General features: G+C 49.1%; 6 protein-coding genes across 6 annotated transcripts; 3 read left to right on the top strand and 3 right to left on the bottom strand.

Moving 5' to 3' along the window:
- Nucleotides 1-222: 222 nt before the first annotated feature.
- On the top strand, nt 223-1979 carry N7520_010888 (uridine kinase family protein; the record flags this gene model as incomplete). Its single annotated transcript, XM_057144821.1, has 8 exons — nt 223-393; nt 454-581; nt 642-786; nt 839-881; nt 943-1056; nt 1114-1155; nt 1206-1437; nt 1496-1979. 8 exons carry the CDS (start codon nt 223-225, stop codon nt 1977-1979), a joined length of 1359 nt encoding a protein of 452 aa, XP_056990575.1.
- An 851-nt stretch (nt 1980-2830) lies between these two features.
- N7520_010889 (glycosyltransferase family 90 protein) lies at nt 2831-3313 on the bottom strand (the record flags this gene model as incomplete). The annotated part of the gene is made up of 1 exon (XM_057144822.1): nt 2831-3313. One exon carries the CDS (start codon nt 3311-3313, stop codon nt 2831-2833), a length of 483 nt encoding a protein of 160 aa, XP_056990576.1.
- A 1420-nt stretch (nt 3314-4733) lies between these two features.
- On the top strand, nt 4734-6973 carry N7520_010890 (pre-rRNA-processing protein ESF1; the record flags this gene model as incomplete). Its single annotated transcript, XM_057144823.1, has 2 exons — nt 4734-4803; nt 4881-6973. The coding sequence occupies 2 exons, from the start codon at nt 4734-4736 to the stop codon at nt 6971-6973; spliced, it is 2163 nt and encodes a 720-aa protein (XP_056990577.1).
- Nucleotides 6974-8178: 1205 nt separating this feature from the next.
- On the top strand, nt 8179-11781 carry N7520_010891 (uncharacterized protein; the record flags this gene model as incomplete). Its single annotated transcript, XM_057144824.1, has 1 exon — nt 8179-11781. The coding sequence occupies one exon, from the start codon at nt 8179-8181 to the stop codon at nt 11779-11781; it is 3603 nt and encodes a 1200-aa protein (XP_056990578.1).
- Nucleotides 11782-12072: 291 nt separating this feature from the next.
- Nucleotides 12073-20650, bottom strand: N7520_010892 (uncharacterized protein; the record flags this gene model as incomplete). Its single annotated transcript, XM_057144825.1, has 4 exons — nt 12073-13212; nt 13266-14199; nt 14281-14344; nt 15247-20650. 4 exons carry the CDS (start codon nt 20648-20650, stop codon nt 12073-12075), a joined length of 7542 nt encoding a protein of 2513 aa, XP_056990579.1.
- Nucleotides 20651-21061: 411 nt separating this feature from the next.
- N7520_010893 (uncharacterized protein) lies at nt 21062-23526 on the bottom strand (the record flags this gene model as incomplete). Its single annotated transcript, XM_057144826.1, has 2 exons — nt 21062-23077; nt 23146-23526. 2 exons carry the CDS (start codon nt 23524-23526, stop codon nt 21062-21064), a joined length of 2397 nt encoding a protein of 798 aa, XP_056990580.1.
- Between the last annotated feature and the right edge of the window lie 490 nt (nt 23527-24016).

The raw sequence follows: 24016 nt of genomic DNA on the forward strand, positions 1-24016 counted from the left end.
GGGGGTGAAGGAGGAGAATTTTTTCCAATGCCCATGTAGAGAGAAAAGAAGAAGGAAAACGGAAGCAGAAGCGAAAAAGCGGAAAGAAATAATGGTAGCTCTGCTTATGTCATCCAACGAAGCGAAGGTCAGGCGCTAAGCCCAATTGATCAGAGTTGGAGATAAACCGAAAACGACAGAACCCCTCGGATCTCTTGATATACATGAAGGAACTTCGAAATCATGGAGTCCAGTTCACCTTTTCTTTCACTCACGCCTGAGGTAAAGTACTCTCCGCCATGGCAGGATTTGAGCATCATCGGTATCGCAGGCAGCTCTGGGTCTGGCAAGACCTCTGTGGCCGTTGAAATCGTCAAGTCACTAGACCTTCCTTGGGTCGTGATTCTAGTGATGGTAGGCCCTTAACTGAACCATCTTGTCAGTGCTTTGTAGTCTGATACACGGTTGGAACAGGACTCTTTCTACAAGACCTTATCTCCCGAGGATCATCGCAAAGCTCATTCAAATGAATATGATTTCGATTGTCCAGAATCGATTGATTTTGATCTTCTGGTGGAAACCCTCAGGGATCTAAAACAGGGGTAAGCCAGTCATATTAGTATATCTGCTACTTGGTTTGGTCTGACTGGCGGAATGATCAGAAAGAAGAGCCAAATCCCAGTCTATTCGTTTGCCGACCATCAGCGCCAACCTCAGACCACCACTCTGTATTCGCCTCGGGTGTTGATCCTTGAGGGTATTCTGGCACTTCATGACCCCAGAATTGCAGAGCTCCTTGACGTGAAGGTAAGCCTTTCTCGTTCTTAATTAGAGATATAGTTGCTGATATCAGATACAGATATTCGTTGAGGCCGATATGGATGTCTGCTTGGGCCGCCGCTGTAGGTCATCTTTTTGTGTATCCGCAATACCAATTTCCCGAGCTAACCCAATAAATATCAGTACTTCGGGATGTCAAGGAAAGAGGCCGGGATATTGAAGGCATTGTCAAGCAATGGTTTGCCTTTGTCAAGCCATCCTACACCAGATATGTAGAGCCACAGCGGGGAATTTCCGGTACGTTTTCTTTCAAAGTATGCATGCATAATCCTCGCCAGAGGCTAATTTCATCAGACATCATCATTCCTCGTGGAATAGAGAACCTAACGGCCATTGGTAAGAACTCACAAGTCGTATTCAAAGCCTTTTATTCTAATTACCTACAGATATGGTTGTCAAACACATACAGCGCAAGCTTCAAGAGAAGACAGAAAAGCACACCGAGGAGCTTCACAGACTCGGCCTCATCGCAGCGAAAGTGGAATTGCCGCATAATGTTCATGTACTGCCTGCAACACCCCAGATTGTGGGAATGAATACTATTCTGCAAAGCCCTGAGACTGAGGAAGTTGATTTTGTCTTCTACTTTGATCGACTTGCCTCGATTCTGATTGAGCGGTACGTCTCAAACCCCCGGCCAACGTTCAATTACTCTATGCTAACGGTCGGGATACAGGGCCTTGGACATGACACAATATGTCCCGATGGGCGTGGAAACACCACAAGGAAATGAATATTTGGGTCTCAGTCCCCGAGGAACTGTGTCCGCTGTTGCGATCCTCCGTGGTGGTTCTTGCTTGGAAACCGCCCTCAAGCGAACCATCCCCGACTGCATCACTGGTCGATTGCTGATTCAGACGAACGAGTCTAGCCAGGAGCCTGAGCTACACTACTTGAAGCTCCCGCCACAGTTAGAGGAGCATAATAGCATCCTACTGTTGGACCCGCAGATGTCTAGTGGAGGAGCTGCGCTTATGGCTGTGCGTGTCTTGATTGACCATGGTGTCAAAGAGGAAAATATTATTTTCGTGACATGTGCAGCTGGAGAAACGGGTCTCAAACGCCTAGCCGCTGTATTCCCTAAGATTAATGTCATTGTCGGTCGGATCGAGGATGAGGGCGAGCCGCGGTGGATGGAGAAGCGCTACTTTGGATGTTGATCATCCATCAACGGTAATAAGGTAATAACGTAAATACATGGCCATACACATATTGAAGTTCACTTATATACGGGAATCGCTGCACGTATCAATTTTTGTTACCAGCGATGTAATTGCTTTTTCTGCCACTACTAGTATGAAATAATTTTGCTGCTATTGCTGCGGAGGTCCCTCTTTATCGGGACTAGTTGAGGTACATATAGGGTATGATCATACTCTGGAGTTAGTAACATCACATTGCTCCTCCAACCCATAGGCAGGCCAGTTTGAGATTCGAGAAGGCACATAAGAATCTAATATTCACTAATTATAAACGCTACTTATCGAGGTCATGAAGCGCGGCCTGAATTTAAACTTCCTATGCAATAGTCCGAGGGCAATCAAATTACAATATCCTGCAAATTAATGACAGCATGATTGCAACAAAATCTACACACTAGTTTGTACCATCGGCCACTAATGCCGTTTCCGTCAAGCTCGAAAGTCATCGATAATCTTTGATTCATGGGCTTTAGCATACTTGAACCAATCTTCAAAGCCAGGCGGAAGTTCCATTTCGTACCGTCGGCGGTACTCGTCAGAAGCGGCTGCGTAAGATTTGGACTGACGGAGTAGCAAGTTGTCAAAGTCGACATTTGCTTATTGAATGATTGTCTCGACGGAATGCTTGTGTGTATTAACAAATATTGCCGCTCTTGAGTTAGCCGTTTGGATGGTAATCGCGTTTCCAGGTATGGAAGAACTGGAATAAGCATAAATGTCTACAGAAGCTTTCTGTTGACGAATTGCTCAGAAACTAATGCAATGAGTTGTCCCAACATTAGGACAGAACCAATGATGTAAGAGAGGGCTTACATCTCAAAGGATTGTGTGAATGGGTTGCGCGAGGCGAAGATGGCGAGAATCTTGATGACTACTACCGCGGTCCAGGATAAATGGCAAGCCTGTGTAGATATACATATCTGAACAAGGCCGGAAGCAGAATGGAAAACATGACGAACAATTCTTATATCAAAGTACCAGGAGAAGGCATTTGCAACGCTGGCACGCAGTGTCGTACCAGGTTCGAAGGATCCAAAGCCGAGGAATAGCGTCTGAAGTGCCAGTGCTATCAGCAGGGAAACAGTGACTCGCAAAGTAAACGACGCAATGTCGGTCTCTATATCGACAAACGGCAAGGTCTCGGATTTTGCTGGCATTCGCAGTGGAGTGCCGTAGACAGCTAGCAAAGCAAAAGCCTCAATGATGGATAATGCTAAGCCTGGCAAGCTCCAACGAGCCAGTGTATAAATACTAAATAAGGAAATGGTAACGGCACCACATGTGGTAGTCATCAAGGCTGTCCATGGCCCAGATTGTCTTATTTCCGATGTTGGATGCTGATGATACAACTCCCTCTCGATCAAAAGCAAAGCCAGTGTTAAAGCAGGCTATTTAACAATTGTCAACATGAGTTGAAATGGTACAGTCAGAAATCATGCAGCCTCACCAGTAATAGGCCATTGACACTATTCTTGGCAGAGCAAAGCGTTGCAGCAGCTATAGCCACGTCCACAATTTAGCAGGAGCCCGTTCTGGGCTCCGTTTCACGTTGAACTGACAAATTCATGCTCCAGACTCTTTCGCTGGGCCACCTCATATTTTTGATAAGAAATGACAACAAAATCCAGCCGAGGATCTCTGAATGAAGCTGAGATCTAGATATTGTCTTGTATTGCGATGCGGTAGCAGCCAGGACAGTTCCCACAATGGAACCCACGATGCTAGGTTGAGCTCGCCACATCGTCTGCTGCAACTCGCAGGAAGTGATATTCCAGTTCAAACGGACCGAAAAGCTTCTTGCTTGTCTTGTGATTCACGGCGTTCACGAGATTGTTCGAGGATTGACAGTGACGAGTTTGCATGATTTTATCTTATTTGTGAAGGGGTGGTGATATGGATGGACAGAATTGGTTATTTTTGTGTGTTTGCTCTTTTACTAGTTCTATTCAAAATTATTGATCACGACAATGTTTTGGGTCGAATCCCGCGATTTGGTTAGCTATGGGGTTTCTATCTTTTTTCTTTGTCACTTTCCAACCGCTCATTTCTTGTCGGATTACCCATTTATCGGTTGGCAAGCATTCTTAATAAGTAGGAAGTAGCTTGAAGCTCTGGATTTTCAATACCAACCGGCACCAGAGAATAGCATTATGCTCCCATAACCGCATACAGCGTGTTCCCATGGGAGTCGGGGTCCGGGGACTATGTTCTATTCCAAGAACCATCACCTCTTCCAAAAAACCATTTAAAATCTCTTGAGAGCCGATATGTTTAACCTCAGGAGACCTTCTGGCTTCCAGGAAAACATAATAGCCGACTATGACCACCAATGCTCATGGATTTCCAGACAATTGACCAGCCCTACGGTTGGAGTGTGAGGTCAGGTGTCCCGTTTGTGCCAGTGCTGGCTTGATTTGAATCTTTCCATTATTCTCCCTCCGTACATGACTTAGTCAAGAATTCAACTCAAAGCCAGGTAGGTATACATGAAATATTCCAAGAATATTCTCGACGTAGATGCGATTGCCCCTTTTGGACATAGTGCACGTGTTTGTTGACCGCCCTGAAACTCCGGCAGAAAAAAAGAAAATTGGCCGCAGTCCGTAGCCGATCAGATCACTTCTCAACTATTTCGCGATACATATTTCAGAGCCCCATCTGATTTCCTGATTCCTAGCTGATCTCTCTGCAATCGAGCAGTTTGAGAGCACAATGGCAGGTCAAGACAAGAAAAAATCCAAGAAGGCCGGCGGAGCCAAAGGCGAATCCGCCAAGATCATCAGTATGTTCACTATCCTATGCGCCGAATAGTGTACCTCAATGACAAGGTTCAATATCTGACAATGCCTGGTTTTACAGCGGATCCACGGTTCGCTAGCATTCAATCCGATCCTCGTTATCGTCTCCCCAGCAAGCGCCAGACCCATGTCAAACTTGACAAGCGATTCAAGCACATGCTCGATGACAAGGATTTCTCTCGCAATGCCGCCGTTGATCGATATGGACGCAAATTGGCCGCCGACGACACCAAGCAGCAATTGAAAAAGTTCTACCGCCTAGACGAGGATGACGAGGACGAAGAAGAGGACGAAGACGCAGGCGACAACGTCAGTATCGCCGACGACGACGAGGTTGAAAAAGAACTGAAGCGGGTCGATGTGCCCGGCTACGATCCTGCCCGCGATGGTGGCTTCTCTTCTTCATCATCTGAAGATGAAAGCTCTAGCGATGAAGACGAAGACGAGGTGGAGGCCGAGAATGAGGATGACGAACTTGAATTCCCCGATAAACAGCGCGTCGATGTTCCTCTGGGAGAAGTCAGCGACCGGATAGCTGTTGTCAACTTGGACTGGGATAATATTCGAGCGGAGGACCTTATGGCTGTCTTCTCGAGTTTCTTACCACCCGGAGGCCGTGTCCTAAGGGTTGATGTTTACCCCAGTGAATTTGGAAAGGAGCGCATGGAGAGGGAGGAAGTCGAGGGTCCCCCGAAGGAGATTTTTGCCAAGAAGCAAGAAGTTGCAAGCGAAGATGAAGAGGAGCTTGACTCCGACGAGGAGGAGGAGGAAATCAAAAAGTCTCTGCTGAAGAGCGACGAGGGAGAGGAGTTTAACACAACACAACTGCGACGCTATCAGCTCGAGCGACTTCGCTACTACTACGCTGTCCTCACATTCTCCTCCAAGGATAGTGCCAAGCACGTTTACGATCTTGTGGATGGTGCAGAGTACCTTTCCAGTGCCAACTTCTTTGATCTACGTTTCGTTCCCGATGACACCGATTTCGATGACGACAAGCCCCGAGACTCCTGCACTCGGATTCCTGATGGCTACAGACCAAACGACTTTGTGACGGATGCTCTCCAGCACAGCAAAGTTAAGTTGACATGGGACGCGGACGACAAATCACGAAAAGAGGTTCAAGCACGCGCATTTGGAGGGTCACGAAAGGATATTGAGGAAAATGACCTCAAGGCATACCTGGGAAGTGACAGCTCCGACAGCGAGGATGAGGAAGATGGCGGTGTGGAAGTTGTCGACAACACTGCGGGTGAAGGTACAAGCGTCAAACTATCCAAGCGGGAAGCCGAGAGACAGCGCATGCGTGCTTTGCTGGGCCTGAGCGCACAGCCTGCCCCTTCTTCTAAATCTAAGGGCCCTGTCGGTGAGATGGAAGTCACTTTCACATCTGGTCTCGCGGGCGGCAAAGGAAAAGACACAATTTTCGAAAACGAGCCGGAAATCGAAGAGAGCACAATCGATAAATATGTGCGCAAGGAGCGCGAGCGCAAGAAACGCCGAAAGGAGAAACTCAAGTCTGGTAACAAGGACGAGCCCTCCGAGGAAGCCCAGGAGGCTGCCAGCGATCATGATGAGCCTGCTGCCGAGGCACTAAAAGATGCGGAAGATCTCGGCTTCAACGATCCCTTCTTCGATGATCCTGCTGGTAAAGCCACTTCCGCATCTATTCGCAAGGAAGAGAGGCGCAAGAAGCGTGAGGAGCGTGCTGCTGAAGAGGCTGCCTCTGCTGCTCAGCGGGCTGAGCTTGAACTCTTGATGGTCGACGATAAGAAGGCGACCATCAACCACTTTGACATGACCGAGATCGAAAAGGCAGAGAAGCAGGCACGGAAGAAGGGCAAGGGCAAGGGCAAGGGCAAAGGCAAGCAAGTCGTTGTTGAAGACAACTTCAATGTGGATACCAAGGATCCCCGGTTTGCTCGTCTGTTCGAGAGTCATGAGTTTGCCATTGATCCGACCAACCCCCGCTTCAAGGCTACTTCCGGCATGAAGGCCCTGCTCGACGAGAGCCGTAAGCGCCGGCACACCCGTGATGATGGTGAAACCGAGGCAGTTTCTTCCAACCAAGACCGCAAGAAGAAGCAAAAGAAGGATTCTAATTCTGATCTGAAACTACTGGTGGACAAGGTCAAACGGCAATCTAAGGCATGATACTTATATTTATGTACTTGGATTGAGAATCGATCACTTCAATGTTTATGTGAATAACAAAATTTTCCATGATATCCTTTATTTGATTGGTACACCCCCTGTAAATGCTCCTCGTCACACCCTAAAGTACTCTTGTACGCCTTGAAATCTAATCCGATTAGAATAAACCCATGGCTTCGAGTCGAGTGCCCGCCTAAATCATATTTCCTATAGCCTATAGTACCTATACCTACCTAAATATCTACCCTCCCCAGGGGTTAAGAGTACTTTATGACGTCGAGTGTTTGCCTACTTCAGTACCTAAGTTTTTAGCTACAGTATACTATATACTATAAAAGTGTGTCGAATATATCCTTAGACGTAAAAATGTGTAGCTAGAAACGACATCTGGAATGTTTGAAAGGTTGATATTGTAGAGCGCCACTTCATTAGGAGCCATGCATATGTTCCTTCATGTGGGTTATGATGTGCAAGAGTGATTAAGGGGTACGTGGAGCAATCACCAATATATTGGATTTGCCAAATCTATAGATCTCAACCAATTGTCAATATGTGGTCATAGTTAGGCAGCTAGGTTATACTTATAACCTTCAGTTACTGTCGATCTACGGGGACTTTATGATCCCTGACCTCTAAGCTTACCGTAGGACTGACGATCGGAGTCTCTCACCGAGTCGAACACGCGTAACCTTGTAATCAGAAATCAGAAATGCGCGATGCGGTGTCACCTTGAGGCTGAGATCATGTGGCATGCCCGTTGTCCGCTCCTTCACCGCCTCTTTCCAACTGGCGGCCTCTCTCCACCCTTTCTAGAGTCCACCTCCCCACATACATTCTTTCCTCAAGAACTACTCCTTGCCCCCCAATTCCTTGGGGTTAATTGATCTTTGTCAGACTTTACCCACCCAGCTCGCTTGCGGGGTGCTTTATCAGCCAAGTCCCAATTACCTCTTCAATCGCCCCACTCTGTCCTGCAACCCATCCCACTTCACTTCTTCTCCCCTCAATCCCACGCTTTCTCACCCCTCTTACCATCTATTGATGATGGTACCTGTTGAGTGGAATTAGGGAATGGGTAGATGCAGTCTAGTTCTGTCTAGCTGTCTGATACCCATAGTTACACAGCGTTTCTCGACCGGACCGTTTTTGTTTCTCTGCACCTTCGAGTACAGTTATCCCGGGCTTTCCCGTGGTACAACTTCACCATGTTGGGCCGACTTTTAAGCACAGCTGCTTCAAGCCTGAATCCAGCTTCATTTAATCCACGAAATAATGGAACTCCTCTCGAATCAGTCACTGAGGAGGAACACACTTCCGGCCTTCTCTTCCCCGATGCCAGCCTACTCCGCCGTTCCAATACCCACGCCTACCCTCTACAGACCGCATTCCACTCCCCGAACGCTTCAACAGCCGGTGCCTATGATGACCGTGGAGGAATGGAATTGGATGCCGTTAAGGACTTTCGAGTCGTCGTGGCCCAGAACGCTCTGGGGGACCGTGATGCATGTATCTTGCTAGACACTCGTGTACCTGATCCGTCACCTACCGGTCTTGGGATCGACTCACCAGGTCCTGATCAGTCCGGAAACAGGCATTCCCGCACAGTCTCCAGCCTCTCTCGCGGTCCTCGTCGAAACTTCCCCGCCCAGTCCTCCGTCGTTGAACCTAGCCCCCTTTCATCGGCCGCAGATGCACGCAGACTGACACCAGCGGGTCCTGGTGCTTTCTCACGAGCCCGAGGACGCAGCTCTACACTTGCACAAACGGGAATACAACATGATCCCGGTTCTTCGCGGCATTCGACGGATACCAATGACACTGGTCTCCTTAATTGCATTTTTGGCAGTAGCGCATTCAGCTATCGTGGATCCTCTACAAAAATGCACATCATCTCTGCCGACGATGACCCACCAACAGCGGCGGGCATGTCTCCCGCAGCACGCAGCCCACTTGCTCGGGCCTACACCACCGGAAGCTCAGCAGACTTCGGACCCGCTAAAGGACCAGACAAGCCACCTTCCAAAGTTACCGTTCTCGTGACTCGGATGTTTAGCGTCAATCTTCCAGAGGGAGCCGAGGCATCCGCTGAGCGGCAGGATTATGCCAGTGCTCTTTATCAGGAGTCTCTGCCTGAGATGGGCTTTCCTTTCCCAGATATCTCAAAGCGCAAAAAGATCAAGGAGAAGAAGACGCCAATGTATGCTGTCGCGATAACAATCCAAATTCCTTTGCTGGCAAGAAATGCCCCTCGACCCGTGTCTCGATTCAGTACTCTCGGTCCTGATTCCCCTCGACCAGGGCTATCCAGCTCTTTGGATTCAGACTACCGCTGGCCGGGTTTTCTGTTCGATGATAGCTTGTCATCTGCGTCTCCTCCTGCAAGCTTGGATGAGAGGTTGGACCTGCTGGTTGACCATTGGGATGTCATCACTCGAACTTTATCTCACCTGGAGCGGCTCGCGCGGAACGAAATCCTCTTTCTATTGAGGAAAGTTGACTCTATGTCAGGGCCACACCCAAAGCCCGACAAACCGCCCAATATGCAACGGACTAACCAAACGATTGTCCATTTACCTGCCAACATTCTGTCTGTGAACTCCAAACTCAAGGAAGAGGCCATTCGCAGCAGCCGTCGCATCAGCCTGGCTCTTCAGACCCCATACGTTGTGACCGGCCAAAGTCGCTGGGGCGTGTGGCGAGAAGAAGGCCGATCGATTGTCCGAGGCCTTGGCGACAAGGAGAGTAACTTTTTCTTCCTAGTGCTACTCACAGCATTCCTAGGTAACCACACTGAGTGGCTCAATGCCCTCGGCCCAGAGTGGTACCGCCGTCGACACAACCAGCAGCAAAAGGCCCAACAGGATATTGATCCTATTCTTACCCACCGCACTGTGGTTGTTTGCCCAGACAAAATGACAGCTCGGCGCCTCATTTTCTTGCTCTCTGCTTTCTTTCCATCCAAGCAACGCATAGAGCCACTTCCCTCTCCACTTCGACCTGGCACATCGGCATCCATGCGCGCTGTTTCCCAAAGCCCACCCACAGTGCCAGTGCTCAGACAGGAATCCCTGAGAAGAGCAATCGAGCGTCGTGCTCGTGCCCAGCGGTTATGCCAAGGCGATACCAGCCATCATCGACGCTCAGTTAGCATTTCATCTCAAGAGATGGCCCAGAGATCATCTGATGGGATCGACCAACCTCCTGCAGCCGACTTCACATCAGCCCGTAGAGGATCTGATGCCCGTTCGATCAAAACGCTAAGTGCGCAAATTCAGGCGAAAGACCCACGGGCCACCGCTACCAGCGGAGCAACAACCTCCATGACGACCCAAAGAAGCACAGTCCCTGTGCCCCACTTCACGTCACAACAAAGTCGTGCCAGTCAAGGAGAATCTGGTCGTGCCCTAGATACCAATGAAAGTCTGGCATCGGAGAATCTACTGAAGAACCTAAGAAGAAGTGACAGCTCAAACCTGGCTTCGAATGGCAGTGTTCCACCCGCTGAAGGCCGTTGGGGTGGCCTGTTCTCCGGATTGTGGAACTCACGGCAGGAGTCGTCAACGAAGGGCAGTGATATTTATTCTCCAGCTGATGCACGCAAGCGATCAGTTTCGACCATAGCTGGTGGTCCACCCATGCGTGCTCAACCTACACTGAGCCAAATGGTCAGGGAGGCCACGGAGGATATGCCCAAGCATCGACCTGAAACAGCGCCTAGTAGTGGGAACATTTCGATCCCAGCTGCTGCCACCAAAAGCGCTGAGGACGAATCTCCCGAGCCTTCATCACTTACGAGCCAACCTCGTGAATCGCCTTTGAAGTTGTCGGTTCGGGCGGAAGAAGGGATTGTAGATGTTGATCTCCCACTTCCAGGATTCTTGTCACTCTCTTCTTCGGGTGACTCCACCATTGCATCCCCCAAGAAGACAAGGACTTCCATCACCAGTTTCGATGCCATTGCGTCCACACACAGTAGTGGTTCTGGATTCCACAGTGCTGCGAAAGAAAACGATGGCCCTAGTACACATGTCGCTGGATGGTTGAAGTTGTTCCACGAAGATTTCTCACTGCAAGCGGTACGGCCGTATTCTAGTCTGGAAGCAGATGTCAGACGCGCAATGCAGTCTGAGCCTTCGCCATATATTCCCTCAACTCCTGATGCGGAAGGATCAGAACGATGGGTGGATGTTGCGACAACCTTGATTGCTGACACTCGATCTTCTTCCATCAAGCGTTTGCGACTGAGACGCAAGATTATCGTAGGCCATAATTATGGGCCAAATCATACTCCCCCTTCTCCAGCTGTTGGGCACACCCGTACCTCTACCGCCTCCTCAACATCATTTTCTGGCTTCTTTTCCGGGTACTCCAAGTCCCCCGAAGTCCCCATTCTCGAAGGACACGACTCACAGCACGTCGAGGAGCGATTTATTGAAGAACCTGTTATGGACCTCGATGGCATTCTTGTCGATGCTGTCGAGCGGGTTCTCGGCCAAAGTGGCTATTCGTCCCTTGCTCACTCCCGGGCCCCCTCCCCAAACCGTGCTCGCAAAGCCGAGGATAAAGGCCAAAATACACCTCGTGGAGAAGAGCCCCCAGTGGAAGTTCCCCGTACCGAGTGTCGCAAGATGGTCCTTGGTGCTCTTGAAGAGGTTGTCCGTCTTGTCACAGCTGAGCACTGTCGAGAAGATGTGGACGGTGAGTTAGGACTAGCTGACCGAGAGCGGAGAAGAGCCATGGCAGGTGCCGATAACACTCTACGCGAAGGGATTCGGAAATGGCTCCTTGACGTCGAAGAAGCCTGGTAATTGCTTGCGGCTGAATTGTACCCACTTCTATCTTTGCAAATCCCTCACATACATTGCATTCCTCCCAATTTTCAAGTCATCTGCGGTGTCTTAACGCAGGACTGATGGATCTCTTCTGATTCTTGTTTTATCTGCATTCATTCGTCCCTTATTCTGACCATGATACCCATTATTTGTGGATGCCTTGCATTCTCCTCAGGCCTATCGTTCTATTCAATATCTCAAGAATACTTTCACTTCAATTTGCCTTTGAATAGTAAGACTATCTAAGAACCCATTTCTTGAAATAGATCACTCCGTCTCGATACTTATGACTTCAATCTGTCCCTCACACCGAATGGTCTTTCCATCTTCAGCGAGCGAGAGATGAATTTTCTTCAAGACCACGTCCGTCTGACTTGGGTTTACGACTTCCACAGTTGTTTCCCCGGCTAAACGGCCATTCACCAACAATTGAATGCCAGACAGTGCATCATCCTCCGGTGCCTTGAGTGTAGGATTGATCATTGTCACCGACCCTGGACGAACAAGAATAGGCAACGTATTAAAGTCATGAGTCTCAGTATACCACTGACCGGCCTCATAAGACTTCGAATGATCAAACCACGAAACCCACTTCCCGTCGGCACCCTCAATCTTTGGTACATAAAAGGTGACTTCACCCTCCTCTGAGAAAACAGGCGCAACCAGCAAATTCGATCCAAACATATACTGCGTATCAACAGCATACGTATTCAGATCCTCCGGAAACTCTAAGAAAAGAGGTCGCATCAGCGGCGTGCCATCTCGATGTCCTCTCAGCGCTTCCTGCAGGATATAAGGAGTAAGCAGAATCTTCCGCTTCACACATTCTCTCAGGACAATCGAGCAGTCCTCGCCATAAATCCAAGGGACTCGGAACGACGACGATCCATGGAGCCGGGAATGAGATGACAAGAGCCCGAACTGTACCCATCGCTTATATAGTGCTGGAGGTGGGGTTCCTTCGAACCCACCAATATCAGATGCCCAGAAGATATATCCACACAGCATGAGACTGAGTCCACCGCGAAGAGACTCGGCCATGGCTTCAAACGTGCTCTCGCAGTCTCCACCCCAGTGTACGGGGAATTTCTGGCCGCCAGGAGCGGTACTGCGGGCGAATAGAAGGCCCTGGTTGTGTCCTACGCCTGCTTGAAGTGTCTCGTACACGATGCGGTTGTAGAGGAGCGCGTAGTAGTTGTGCATCCTCTCAGGGTCCGAGTTATCGTGGTACTTAATTCCCTTTGTGGGAATCCGCTCCGCGAAATCGGTCTTGAAACTGTCCACGCCCATATCCATGAGTCGCTGGAGATGGCCAGTGTACCAGCGACATGCGTCTGGGTTGGTGAAATCCACAACGGACATTCCAGCCTGCCACAAATCCCATTGCCAGACGGATCCATCGGTGCGCTGTGAATATTAGCCTCGCTTTGGAGAGTCTATAAGAATCAAATCCGACACACCTTGATGAAATAACTATTCTTCTTTCCCTCCTCAAAGAGCGGCGACGCCTGTCCCACGTACGGATTAATCCACACACTTATCCGCAAACCACGCTCTTTTAGCCGCTTCAAATACCCTCCAGCATCAGGGAACATTTCCGTATCAAATTCAAAATCACACCACTGATAAGACTTCATCCAGAAACAGTCAAAGTGAAACACACCAAGCGGGATATCACGGTCTCGGAACCCATCCAAGAACCCAGTCACCGTCTGCTCATCATAGTTCGTCGTGAAACTAGTCGTCAACCACAAATTATAACTCCAAGACGGCACAAGCCCAGGCCGCCCAGTCAACCCCGTATATCGTCTCAACACATCTTTAGGCGTCTCACCATACACAACAAAATATTCAATCTCCTCACCCGGAACCGAGATACTGACTCTCGTTGTCCGCTCAGACTGAACTTCCAAACTCACTTTTCCCGGATGGTTGATAAAAACACCATACCCCTTCGAGGACATATAGAACGGGATGTTCTTATATGCCAGCTCGGACGAGGTACCACCATCCTCATTCCAGATATCGACTGTCTGTCCGTTTTTCACGAATGGTCCGAACCGCTCACCTAGTCCGTAGACCTTTTCGCCAACGCCTAGATCTAGGCCCATGAGCATGTATCCCTGTCTCTCAGCGAAGATCCCGTCTTCGGTACGGTGTTTCTCGCTGCGTGTATCACCGACATAGCCAATTGAGCGGCTCGAGTGACCAGTAAGTTTCTTGTTCTTTGGAGACCGGAAGACGAAGTCCAGTTCGTTGGTCGCGGTGTTGATATCGAGTTTCAGAGGCCCGGTGCCATAGTTCAGGAAATTGGTGGTTTTGTTATGGTTGATATTGGTGTGTCCGGTAGACTTGGCAATCTCATAATGTGGTCCATTGTCAACTTGTCCTGCCCTGGGAGACGCCGAAATGTTAATATCATGAAATGTAGCTGGAGGTAGTATGTCGAAGGTTTCTGATTGGTGGAGAATTTACCAATGCACCAGTTTCACGCCGATGATACCCTCTTGTGGAGAGGTCAGTTGGACCGAAATTGTTGCTGTAGACGTCAATGTCAGTCACGGTCCCAAGTGGCCTGAATACTGTACTGACGCGAGTTCAAGGTATCACCTCGGTGTCGTTGGAACTTGTTAAGAAGTAGCTTGACACTATCTTGTTCGATCCGCAGTCGCTCCACATTGCTCATCCAGTCAATATGAACGCCCTCCTATCAGATCCCAATTAATATTTTCTTTGCCTCCTTGAATTATTCAGCAAAACAAGAATAATTTACCTGTAGGCACCACATGCCAGCCGTGAACTTCATTGTGCAAAGAACGCTGCTGCGAGAAAATGCGGGGTTGGTATAGACAACAGGAATAGAAACGAAGTCAAAATAATAGATTACGATTCCTACTGCAGAATAAAAAAGAAAAAACGGTTGGTATGTAGCTCATTTTCAAGTAGCATCTACGGTAATCCAACCCATTTTCGACGCGGAAGACTGTCCGACAAGAAAAGTCCAGATCCACAGCTTCCAAGGGTAGGAGGAAGCACGTCAAGCGGGGCAACGTCCTGCGATTTTGTATAGCTAGGCCAGCTAGACCAGCTAGGCCTAGTTTTGATTAGTGCAGCCACACAACCGTGGATTGGACCCGGCTGAATTACATGATATTTGGCTAAATTGGGTTGTGGAACTTCTCTTGATTTTGGCTCGGGAGTTCGGGTAATTGTTATGGATAAGTGAACCGGGCTACCGTTTGATCAGATGGTTCGACGCATTATTGATGCGGTGGTACAGCATTCAACCTGAGAATGATTGTTTATTCAGTATCGCAGTACATAAATTAGGTACAGGGTATTTAATTTGAAGCGTGACACAGTGGGGAGATAGCAAATATACCAATTCTCAAATCAAAGGCCGGAGACTACCACTCCGAGGACTGCCTTTGTAACTTACACTCTCGCCTCGGGCCCTCGCTCGGGTCAATTCTGGAGACTTCAGTCCGTCTCGTGACTCGCGGGACTCTCCATACACTCTAGAGGGTAAGCAAGGCGGAGGCGAGATATGATGGCTGACAACACTAGCTGGAAGCTCAAGGGACGGAATGGCGGTATCCATGAGATGAGCAGTGGCAGGCTCGACCTTCGTGGAAGCGGGACGACGAACATGAGACTCGCTATAGAACTGCTCGAGTGCTGCTGCATCCTTACAGAAATCAACTATACCGTTGAGGAAATGCTCTGGCGCACGGTACAGATTTGCGGAATCGATGCTCGGTGCACCTGGCGTAGGTAGAGGACTTCCAATGTCGTGCAGAGGACGGGTCAATGGTGACAGACGTGGAGAGAGGCGGTCGAGAGGATCGTGGTTTTGTGCACGACTACGATCATACCGACCTGCGTCTCTGCTCGGAACGCCTCGGGTGCTGACCAGTCGGTTCGCGAGGAACAGAAAGTCGCCTTCGTCTGTGATCTGGGCAACTAGACTACCCGTGCGGTGGATGAACTGCGAGTACTTGTAGTCGGGCTTACCCCAAGAATATGAGACTTCGACATCTGCCGGAAATTCGCTGGAAGCTTCGAAATCCAGAACAAAGTCGAACTTGCGTAAGATACACTTTTGGTAGTAAAGGCGGTCGGGCGGTCCTGGCTGTGCAAAAGATGCGTTGTTGAACACTGGATGGACTGGACCCTTGGGTGGTGGAACCTTCAATGTCACCCGGTAAGGCTTTCGAAACGGCCGTGTCTTGTCAATGGCGCAGGCCTCAGCTATAGGCACCTGAACCAGCTTCAGACCAAACTTCTCCGCGGTGGACGCCCAAGAGTGCATGGTGTCTTCGATCAACTTTGGTGTTGTACTCATCCAGCTAAGCTCGATGTGGAAGCAATTCTCGGGATTGTGCAGCCGGTCGTAGTGAAGATCGATCACCTCAGGGCGATTGGACCGCTTGCGACTGTCCACATCGTACTTCAAAGTTTTAGACAACATGATAGCAACTTTGTTCTTGGGCTTGGATGGAGTAGTTGGCGTTGGCGGAGTGCGCTCATCAATGCTGTCAGAGCGAGCTCGAAGACTGGAAGGTGAGTCCTTCCCAAGTGCCGGAGTTGAAGGCACAGACTTGTCCGATCGAAGCTGAGGAAACCAGCTACCTCGGGATTCAGGACGCGTGACACGATGCTCAGCGCAAATCTGATAGAAGTAGTTACCGTCTCTGAAATTGTGTCGTCTCTCGACGTGCTGGAATATCCCGAGTTGCATAAGCTCGTTGCCAAACTCGACTGCTTCCTCACGGCTGTCAATATCGCGGAAGTTTTGTATCAACCAAGTAGTGAGCTCAAAACCAATAAAACAGTTGTAGTGTAACCTCCAATGCCATCGTCGATCCATCATCCGCACCCCCTTCTCACCTTGAATCATTTGCGCAAGGGCCGTGACATTGAGACCAGACCTCTCAAGCAGCTCTGCCTCGGGTAATAGCTGAGTAGGCGGGTTGTCAAGTCCAGGGTCGGTAAGCAGTACACGATCAAGCTCAGCTGCAACAACCTCAGACGGGTTTCGAGTTTGATACATGATGTTGAGTGGATTCTGATCTCTCTTTTTGTTGGCAGACTCAAATCGCTTTTCTTCGGGAGACACATATTTGTTTCGTTGCCAAATGTGAGTTAGTTGGCTGATGCCAAGTAGATGAATCTCTTCCTCGTTATCCTCATTGAAAGATTGGAGGTGTCTTCGAGAGTGGGGGTGCAATTGCATTGGAATTAGCACATAGCGAATCCGCCAGAAATGCAGTTGTTGTGCCGGGTTGTGAATGTAATCCCGGTGGCCAGCCAGATAATTATCGGCAAGATTCCAATTATACTCTTCGGCAGTGGGGTCCAGCTTGATGTCTTTCACCTCATACTCCTCGCTTAGAATTGTTCTCATGGCCGGCTGATACAGCGTAAAATTAGACTGTTTGGGTGATAAGAGTGCCGCTGCTGTGTGATGTGTAAAGCGAGTCACCTCGATTTCTCCTCCGTCTACAGTTATGAGACGATGAATGGCATTGCCCTTGGAGAGGAAAACAATAACTCCATCTCGCTCGAGTCCTCTCGTGTCAAAAACATTGAGCGATTCAAGAGCCGGTTGCGCCGTAACCTCTGCCACATTTCTGCCCACGACAATCTGAAAGCCATGAGAAAACCGAAGAGATATCATTTCACGTAGGAGGAACCCTCGAGTTTTTGGTGCCTCAATCCCATCCGTATCGTCATTCGCGAAGACACGATAAGGTGTTTGTAAATAATCTGAGGCAAGTTCCACTGAGGTTGGAAATTCTTCTGTGGTCAAAGGCAGCACTGCAGGGGATTTCAGGCTCTTCCATTTGACCACCGCAACGTGAGGGGGACGAGGATATGCATGTTGCCAACGACCAAACCAGCTGGTCTTGCGTAATACATCTTTCGGAGTGTTGCAAGGATTGACCGATCGCACCCAGGGTGCTAGAGCCTTACCAGGTGAGTTCCTTGAAGTATCACGCGAATTGTGATTCAGGGTGATCTCGAATTTTTGGTCGTTATGTCGACCTGGTCCCTCATCACGATTTATAAAGGGCGTCTCTGTTGCAGACGTCGATAATGAGCCCCGCGCTCTTCCTGGTTCTAGTCGCTCTGAACTGTCTGATGGCTTTTTCGATGGGGTCTTGATTGAAATTGGCTTGGATGGAGCCAACCGGGTATTATTTGAAAGCCTCGGAGGGGTAGATGGTGGGGATGCTCCGTCAGTGATGGTCGCCGTTGACGTAGTTTCGGATGGACTCAAGGAAATGATACTTTTGGTGTCAGAAAAGGTTCCTCCAGATGATCGTTGGTTGGACATTGGAAGTGCGCTTGCATGCTCTACATGAACTCCAGTGCTTGCCTGAGCCCTCGGAGGAGTGGAAATCAAGCCCCGAAGCGCAAAGCTGATAGTTCGAGAAATTCGCGAGGGTGGTGCTGCCTTAGTCTTCAATGCTGACTTTTTCGGTGACAAACTAGTACTCTTTGAAGAGACTGTGTTCTTGCTAGGAGGGATAGATCCATCGATTCTTCGGGGCCCAGCCCGCGGTGCTTGGCCACCCTCAGCTATGCTATTCTCATGCTCTCGTAGATGCAAGACAGATCGCGCCGATATTCGTTCATGCGCTCCCGAGGCTTGAACCTCCGGCTCGCTCAGACGCTTGTTTTTAGGCTTGGGAGCGTCCTTTCTCTTAGTACTTGTGGCAAACAGATTATCATCATATTGATCCATCCAGGCCATGACAGATTGCCGAGACTTGCGCGGCTCTTTAGTTGGGGTTTCGCTCTGATCCGTAGCATTTTCAATAAAAGACTCTGGTCGCAGGCTGTTCAGTTGCACCTTCAGGGATGAGGGGCTGGCAAATCGCGCTCTTGGGGGAGCACGAGCTGTCGGGGTCGGTTCCAGCCAAGCCCGGGATTTTGCCATATCACGTCCCTCGAGGAGATAAGGGATGGATATATTGGATTGCTCACTCTCCATGACGCCCATCATTTGAATCTCATACATACGTACTCGTGGGGTAAAAGCTTTGTGCGGACGAGTGACGGTGTGTGGGATTGGGGCATTGGGGTCGTTTTTCAGGATACGGCGGGCTTCTCGATAGGTTTCGGGATTCCAATATGATATATCGAGCCAGTGAGGAATGCCGTAATTCCATTCTCTAGATCTAGGCAAGCCTCGCTCACGCATCCGGGTGGCGGAGAGATAAGAACTTGGAGAGAGGTAAGAGGACCTGCTGACGAGACTGGATATCGAATGCTGGACCTCGGGGGATAATTTTGGCGTTTCGACGGGACTCATTGAAGAACCAGATGGCCGCTCTACCGGTGCTCGATATTTGAAGAGAGGTACAGAGTGAAGAGGCATTGGACTCAAGCAGACCAGATCAATGGCTATGCCTCGATTTGTCAACGCTTCTGTTGTAGAGGCTAGAGACTCGTAAGACACCTCGAACACACCACTTCCCGGGGTGATTACGATGATTGATGTCCCTGTATGAACCATATCTCGATCGATATGGGTATAGGCCAGATGTGCGGAGGCAAGATGAATGGCCTCGAGAATATTGCCTCGCAAAGCTGTACTGGGACGTCCGGCGATTGTTGCGGTGTGTGGCCTGGAAGGGATCTTGATGCCGCTCCCAACGGCAGCATCCAGGTCATCCGATTTCAGAATCGAAACATCTCTCAAAAAAGTTCTAAAATTTTTTTTGAGCTCATCCAAGATCGTTGTCCAATGACCGCTTGCCATGTCATTCACCACGACTCGATAAAAGTCTCGAGTTGGAAAATTGTTCGGACCCGAGCTACCTGCTAAACCAGGATTGAGCTGTGAAATACTTGGGTGTGCAGTGACGTCGTATTCAACTCGTGTGAAAAGCACAATGGTGACCAAATGTTTTGCATCAGAGTTGGCCCATCGCTTGAAGAGCTCTGGCAGAAACCCGTTGATCACGCGGCTGAATAAAATGTCTCCAGATCCTTCAGAGTCGAAGTCCCACATTTCCCTAGACATCTGAATGAACAAAACATACTTCGCCGACTCGCTGCGGAAGACAGGAATTGTATGAGGTGCAAAATACCCCGACAGGACCTTCTTTTCTCGTATGAAAATGTTTTTTACAGTCGCCTTGATGCTGCCCATGAACATAATTTTCTGCCCCTTGTAAACAATCTTATTGACGAGCTCCGACATGACCAATCGCCACATATCGGACCGTACCATGTACTGGTCACGGAAAGAAATGTCGACATGAGACGCGGAGCATTGTTCGCGTTCGACAATAGATAGCGTGACCTGGGTTCTGTTCTTGTAGCCGAAAATATTGGCCACGCTGCTGGTAACCGAGATCTCCAACTTGGGATGGCGCGTCTTCACATCTTGAGGCAAGGGCTTCACCACAAACAAGCATCGGCTTTGCAATGGCGTCTTGAACTTGGACGTGTTTTCGGATTGTGAGCCCAAGCTCAAGTCTGCATGACTTTCTCGGGCTGTCTTCAAACCCGCGTCCGGCTTTAAAGTAGAATGAATTGTATCCCCAGATGGACGTACGGGTAGAATCTCGACCACATCCCCGACCTGGACGCCGCTTTCTCCAAATGCCGACGGATTCAACAGTATCTCCTCCCTTGAAAACATCTCATCATGTACCCAGAGCGTGCATTGATGGCGGGCCAGGCTGGCGGATAGCCTGACGGTTCGTTCATCTGGCGTGGGGCCATGTTCGCGATAGGATGCCTCGGTGTGGATGGTCGAAAGGGTCTCCAAGCTGGCGGCACTCACCTGCCGAAGGTGGGACCGCCGCATGGGCCCGCGCAAAGACATGTTTCTGATTTCAACTTCCTTGCATCGCAGAGGAATTGACAGCTTCTCCAGAGCTTAGCATCGGCTAGAATTCATTTGAGGGATTATGCGGATCCAGCTTGCGCGATAAGATCACCGGGCAGCTCACGTGGGGGTTTGGTGCCTCAGGCCACATATCACAATGTATGACGGCAACGGAATCTCAATATTTCAAATATTTTTACATGTCGATAGATAAACCTCGAGAGAAATCAATACATATGGTACTATATTTGTATAGATTCAGCTACATGTACAAAGTCCAGATGTCCCTGTATTTCAATATTGCATGTTGCGCATTCTATACATTCTTTTTGGACGTCTACGCAACACAGTATATATGTTTTCCATTGAGGTTGCCCTTGCATGTCTTCAAATGCACATGCATGAGTTTCAAATGATGACCATTGACTCCGTCTCCTTGAGAAAACTGACCGTCTTTCCAGCCACAAATGAGACAATGTAAACTGAGCCCCCAAACACGACCTCTGCCTCAATATTGGTAGAAAGCTTGACCTCCAGGTTTCCATCGTCAGCCCACTTTAACTTGATTTTCCCTGCAGGAGTAACAAAAGTACCCTCTCCTGTCGTGAGAAGGTCCATTCGTGGCTCGATACGTAGAAGTTTGAAGCCTGGCATAGCTGGCTCGACACCATACAGCTTGGTGATGATTTCGTTGACTGGACAAGCACTCCACCCATGACAGTCACTTCGAGGATTTTCCTCAAACTCAGCCCATGTTGTTAAGTCATGAGCAAGCATGCGTCTCCATGGGTCTAGCAAAGTGGGGAACATCGCGTTGTAGAGACCAACTTTCTCCACAGCCCGGAACACGTAAAATTGCAGAGCACTGGAGCATTTCACCATTGAGGAATCTTGCATTGTGCGCACCATCAATTCTCGAGCTGCTGGACCAGTGACCGTTTCTGAGAGCACAGCAAAGACTTGACTATGTTGGCTGTATTCTTTTGTCGAAGGACCATCCAGGTACAGGTCGTCGTCAAAGCAATGCGTATTCACAGCGTCTCGGAGGGCTTGTGCTCGGGTGGAATACTCGAAGGCAGTATCTGACCTTCCCATGAAATTGCATAGCTCCGCTGCCTGCATCAAAGCAACAATATACATAAGGCTGTTAAGAGTTGCTGCGCCTGTGGTGGTGTATGATTGCGGCATGCACGATTGGAAGATCTTCCCTGGGACCGACCATTGGCTGACCCAGTCGATGAAGGGCCATGTATCGTCATCAAACCGACCAACCAGCCCGAGGCCATTAATTCGCTCGTCGAAGTGGTTAAGGATTCCATCGATAGTGCTCAAGTACCGGCGCACAAGCTTTTTGTCCGCGAAGTATCTCATGTGATCCCAGACCATTGCAACCCAGTATAATGAGAACTGAGGAATCTGTTTACTGTTGAAACCGGCCGGGAATTGCGCCTTAAGCAACCCATCAGGATTCTTACTGGCATGAAATTCTTCCAAAGTTTTTCTGGCAAGTCGATCATCCGATGACAATTGATATGTGAAAAGCATTTGGAGGCGGGCATCAGATATAAACTGATTTTGCTCATAGAAAGGGCAATCTTCGTATGTCTCATGTCGACAATTTTGGAGAGTCCGTAGGCTGACATCCCAAATTTTCTTGAGTTCTGACCCAGCCTGAATTTTAGTCGAGATATCGAGAGGATAGGAGGTCTCGCGGAGAGTGAACCCTTTGAGTGTGAGGGGTTGGGATGATGTCTTGATATGCAGTTGAACATAGCGGAATGCTCGGAACCAGAATGGTTCGAATGTTTGCTCTTTTTGGCCATCGGCCGCTGTATAGATATCTTTCACTCCATATAGCCGGCCATTAGAATCGGATCTAAGCAATTTCGTTCTTGGCATGGGGAAAGGCGCAATCTCAATACCGAGGTCTTTCTCATAGCACTCGGAATACAGGAATGTGATAATTGATCCCATTCCTTCGCCACATTGAAAGTTGACAAATGCTGTAGTCAAAGATGCGCATTCAATGTCGACGGTGACAGTCTGTCCGGCAGGTATAATCAACTCCTCCTCTCCTTTGATGAAGCTGCTCCACTGCGTGTGTGTGGTGGATCCTTCGCATTTAACTACTCTATCAAATCTTCCCAGAATCTCTGGGAGCTCTGGAATAGGACGTGGCTCCAATTTCCAAGGACGTTGGATTGGAAGCATTTTCACGGGGCGGAATTGAAAGACGGCGTCCTGCCAGGTGGTGTCATCGAACGCCGCTTGCTTCCAACCAGAAAGTGCTTTGGCTTCTGCTACTCTTTCATTATTTGACATGAATGGTGGACCCAAAAGATAGTTCCAATTTGAGTGAGGGATAATCTTGCGGGAAGTTTCTTGTAAGCACTTCCATGAAATATCCGTAGAAATGGATAGTCCCTACTGACATGTCAGTGTACTGTTACTATGTTTATACCCGTTGACCCTTGGGGGCCTTTGGTACTAACCTCAATTTCAGCATGCACCATTAAACCGGGCAATTCAGTGCTCATTATCGACGAAGAACCAGTGTTAACACAAGAGTACCGCAAAACGCGCGCACTAATGACATTTTCTCCTTCTGTGAGATAAGGTAGAATGTCGACTGTCTCATAGTACCAACGTTGCGGATAGCTCTTGCAAGGGCCAAAGCTGACACGCTGGCCATTTACAAAGAGCCGATACCGACTATCGGCAGAAACATGAACTGGAAACTCATGGAGTCCGTACGGTCGAGTCCATTGGAAGCTTTTCCGAAAAAGGAAATACCGGCCGGGTTGGCTCTCGTCCTCACTGTGTGTTGGCAGCCAGATCCATGGTGGCGTTTGTGTCCAAGCAGGGGAAGCCATTTTTGTTTGGAGTTAAGTTCAAAGAAGAATTTAGATTCCGGTGACCCTTTGGAGCTCATATAGGTAATCCGGGGTTGAAGCTCTGGCTCTCGGATATTCCGACCGGCACGTTTTACCCCGACAAATGGTGGGTCACTTGACGTACAGTAAGGAGTACATTTCGCCTACAAAAGTCTCACATGACCTCAGCATTCACCCCACATTTTCAACTTTCTTTATAAATGCTTGTGGACACTGTCCACTGTCCACACACGGTTTTCCCCCATGTCTGCCTCCACCCAAGAGGCGACTCGGTTTCGATGCGAATTTTGCCCCAAGAAGTTTTCTCGTCGAGAAAACGTTTATCGTCATGCTCGAATCCGTCAGTACTTAGTGCATATATTACTGCTATACATGCTTATCAAAGTTTAATGTAGATAAACAACAAAAATTGCATCGTTGCCATGTTTGTGGGAAAGAATTCACTAGAAGCGATGCACGCCAGCGCCAT

This window comes from Penicillium odoratum, assembly GCF_028828045.1.
Source record: "Penicillium odoratum strain IBT 22623 chromosome Unknown utg000008l_segment0_segment0, whole genome shotgun sequence".
NCBI classification, from domain to species: domain Eukaryota; kingdom Fungi; phylum Ascomycota; class Eurotiomycetes; order Eurotiales; family Aspergillaceae; genus Penicillium; species Penicillium odoratum.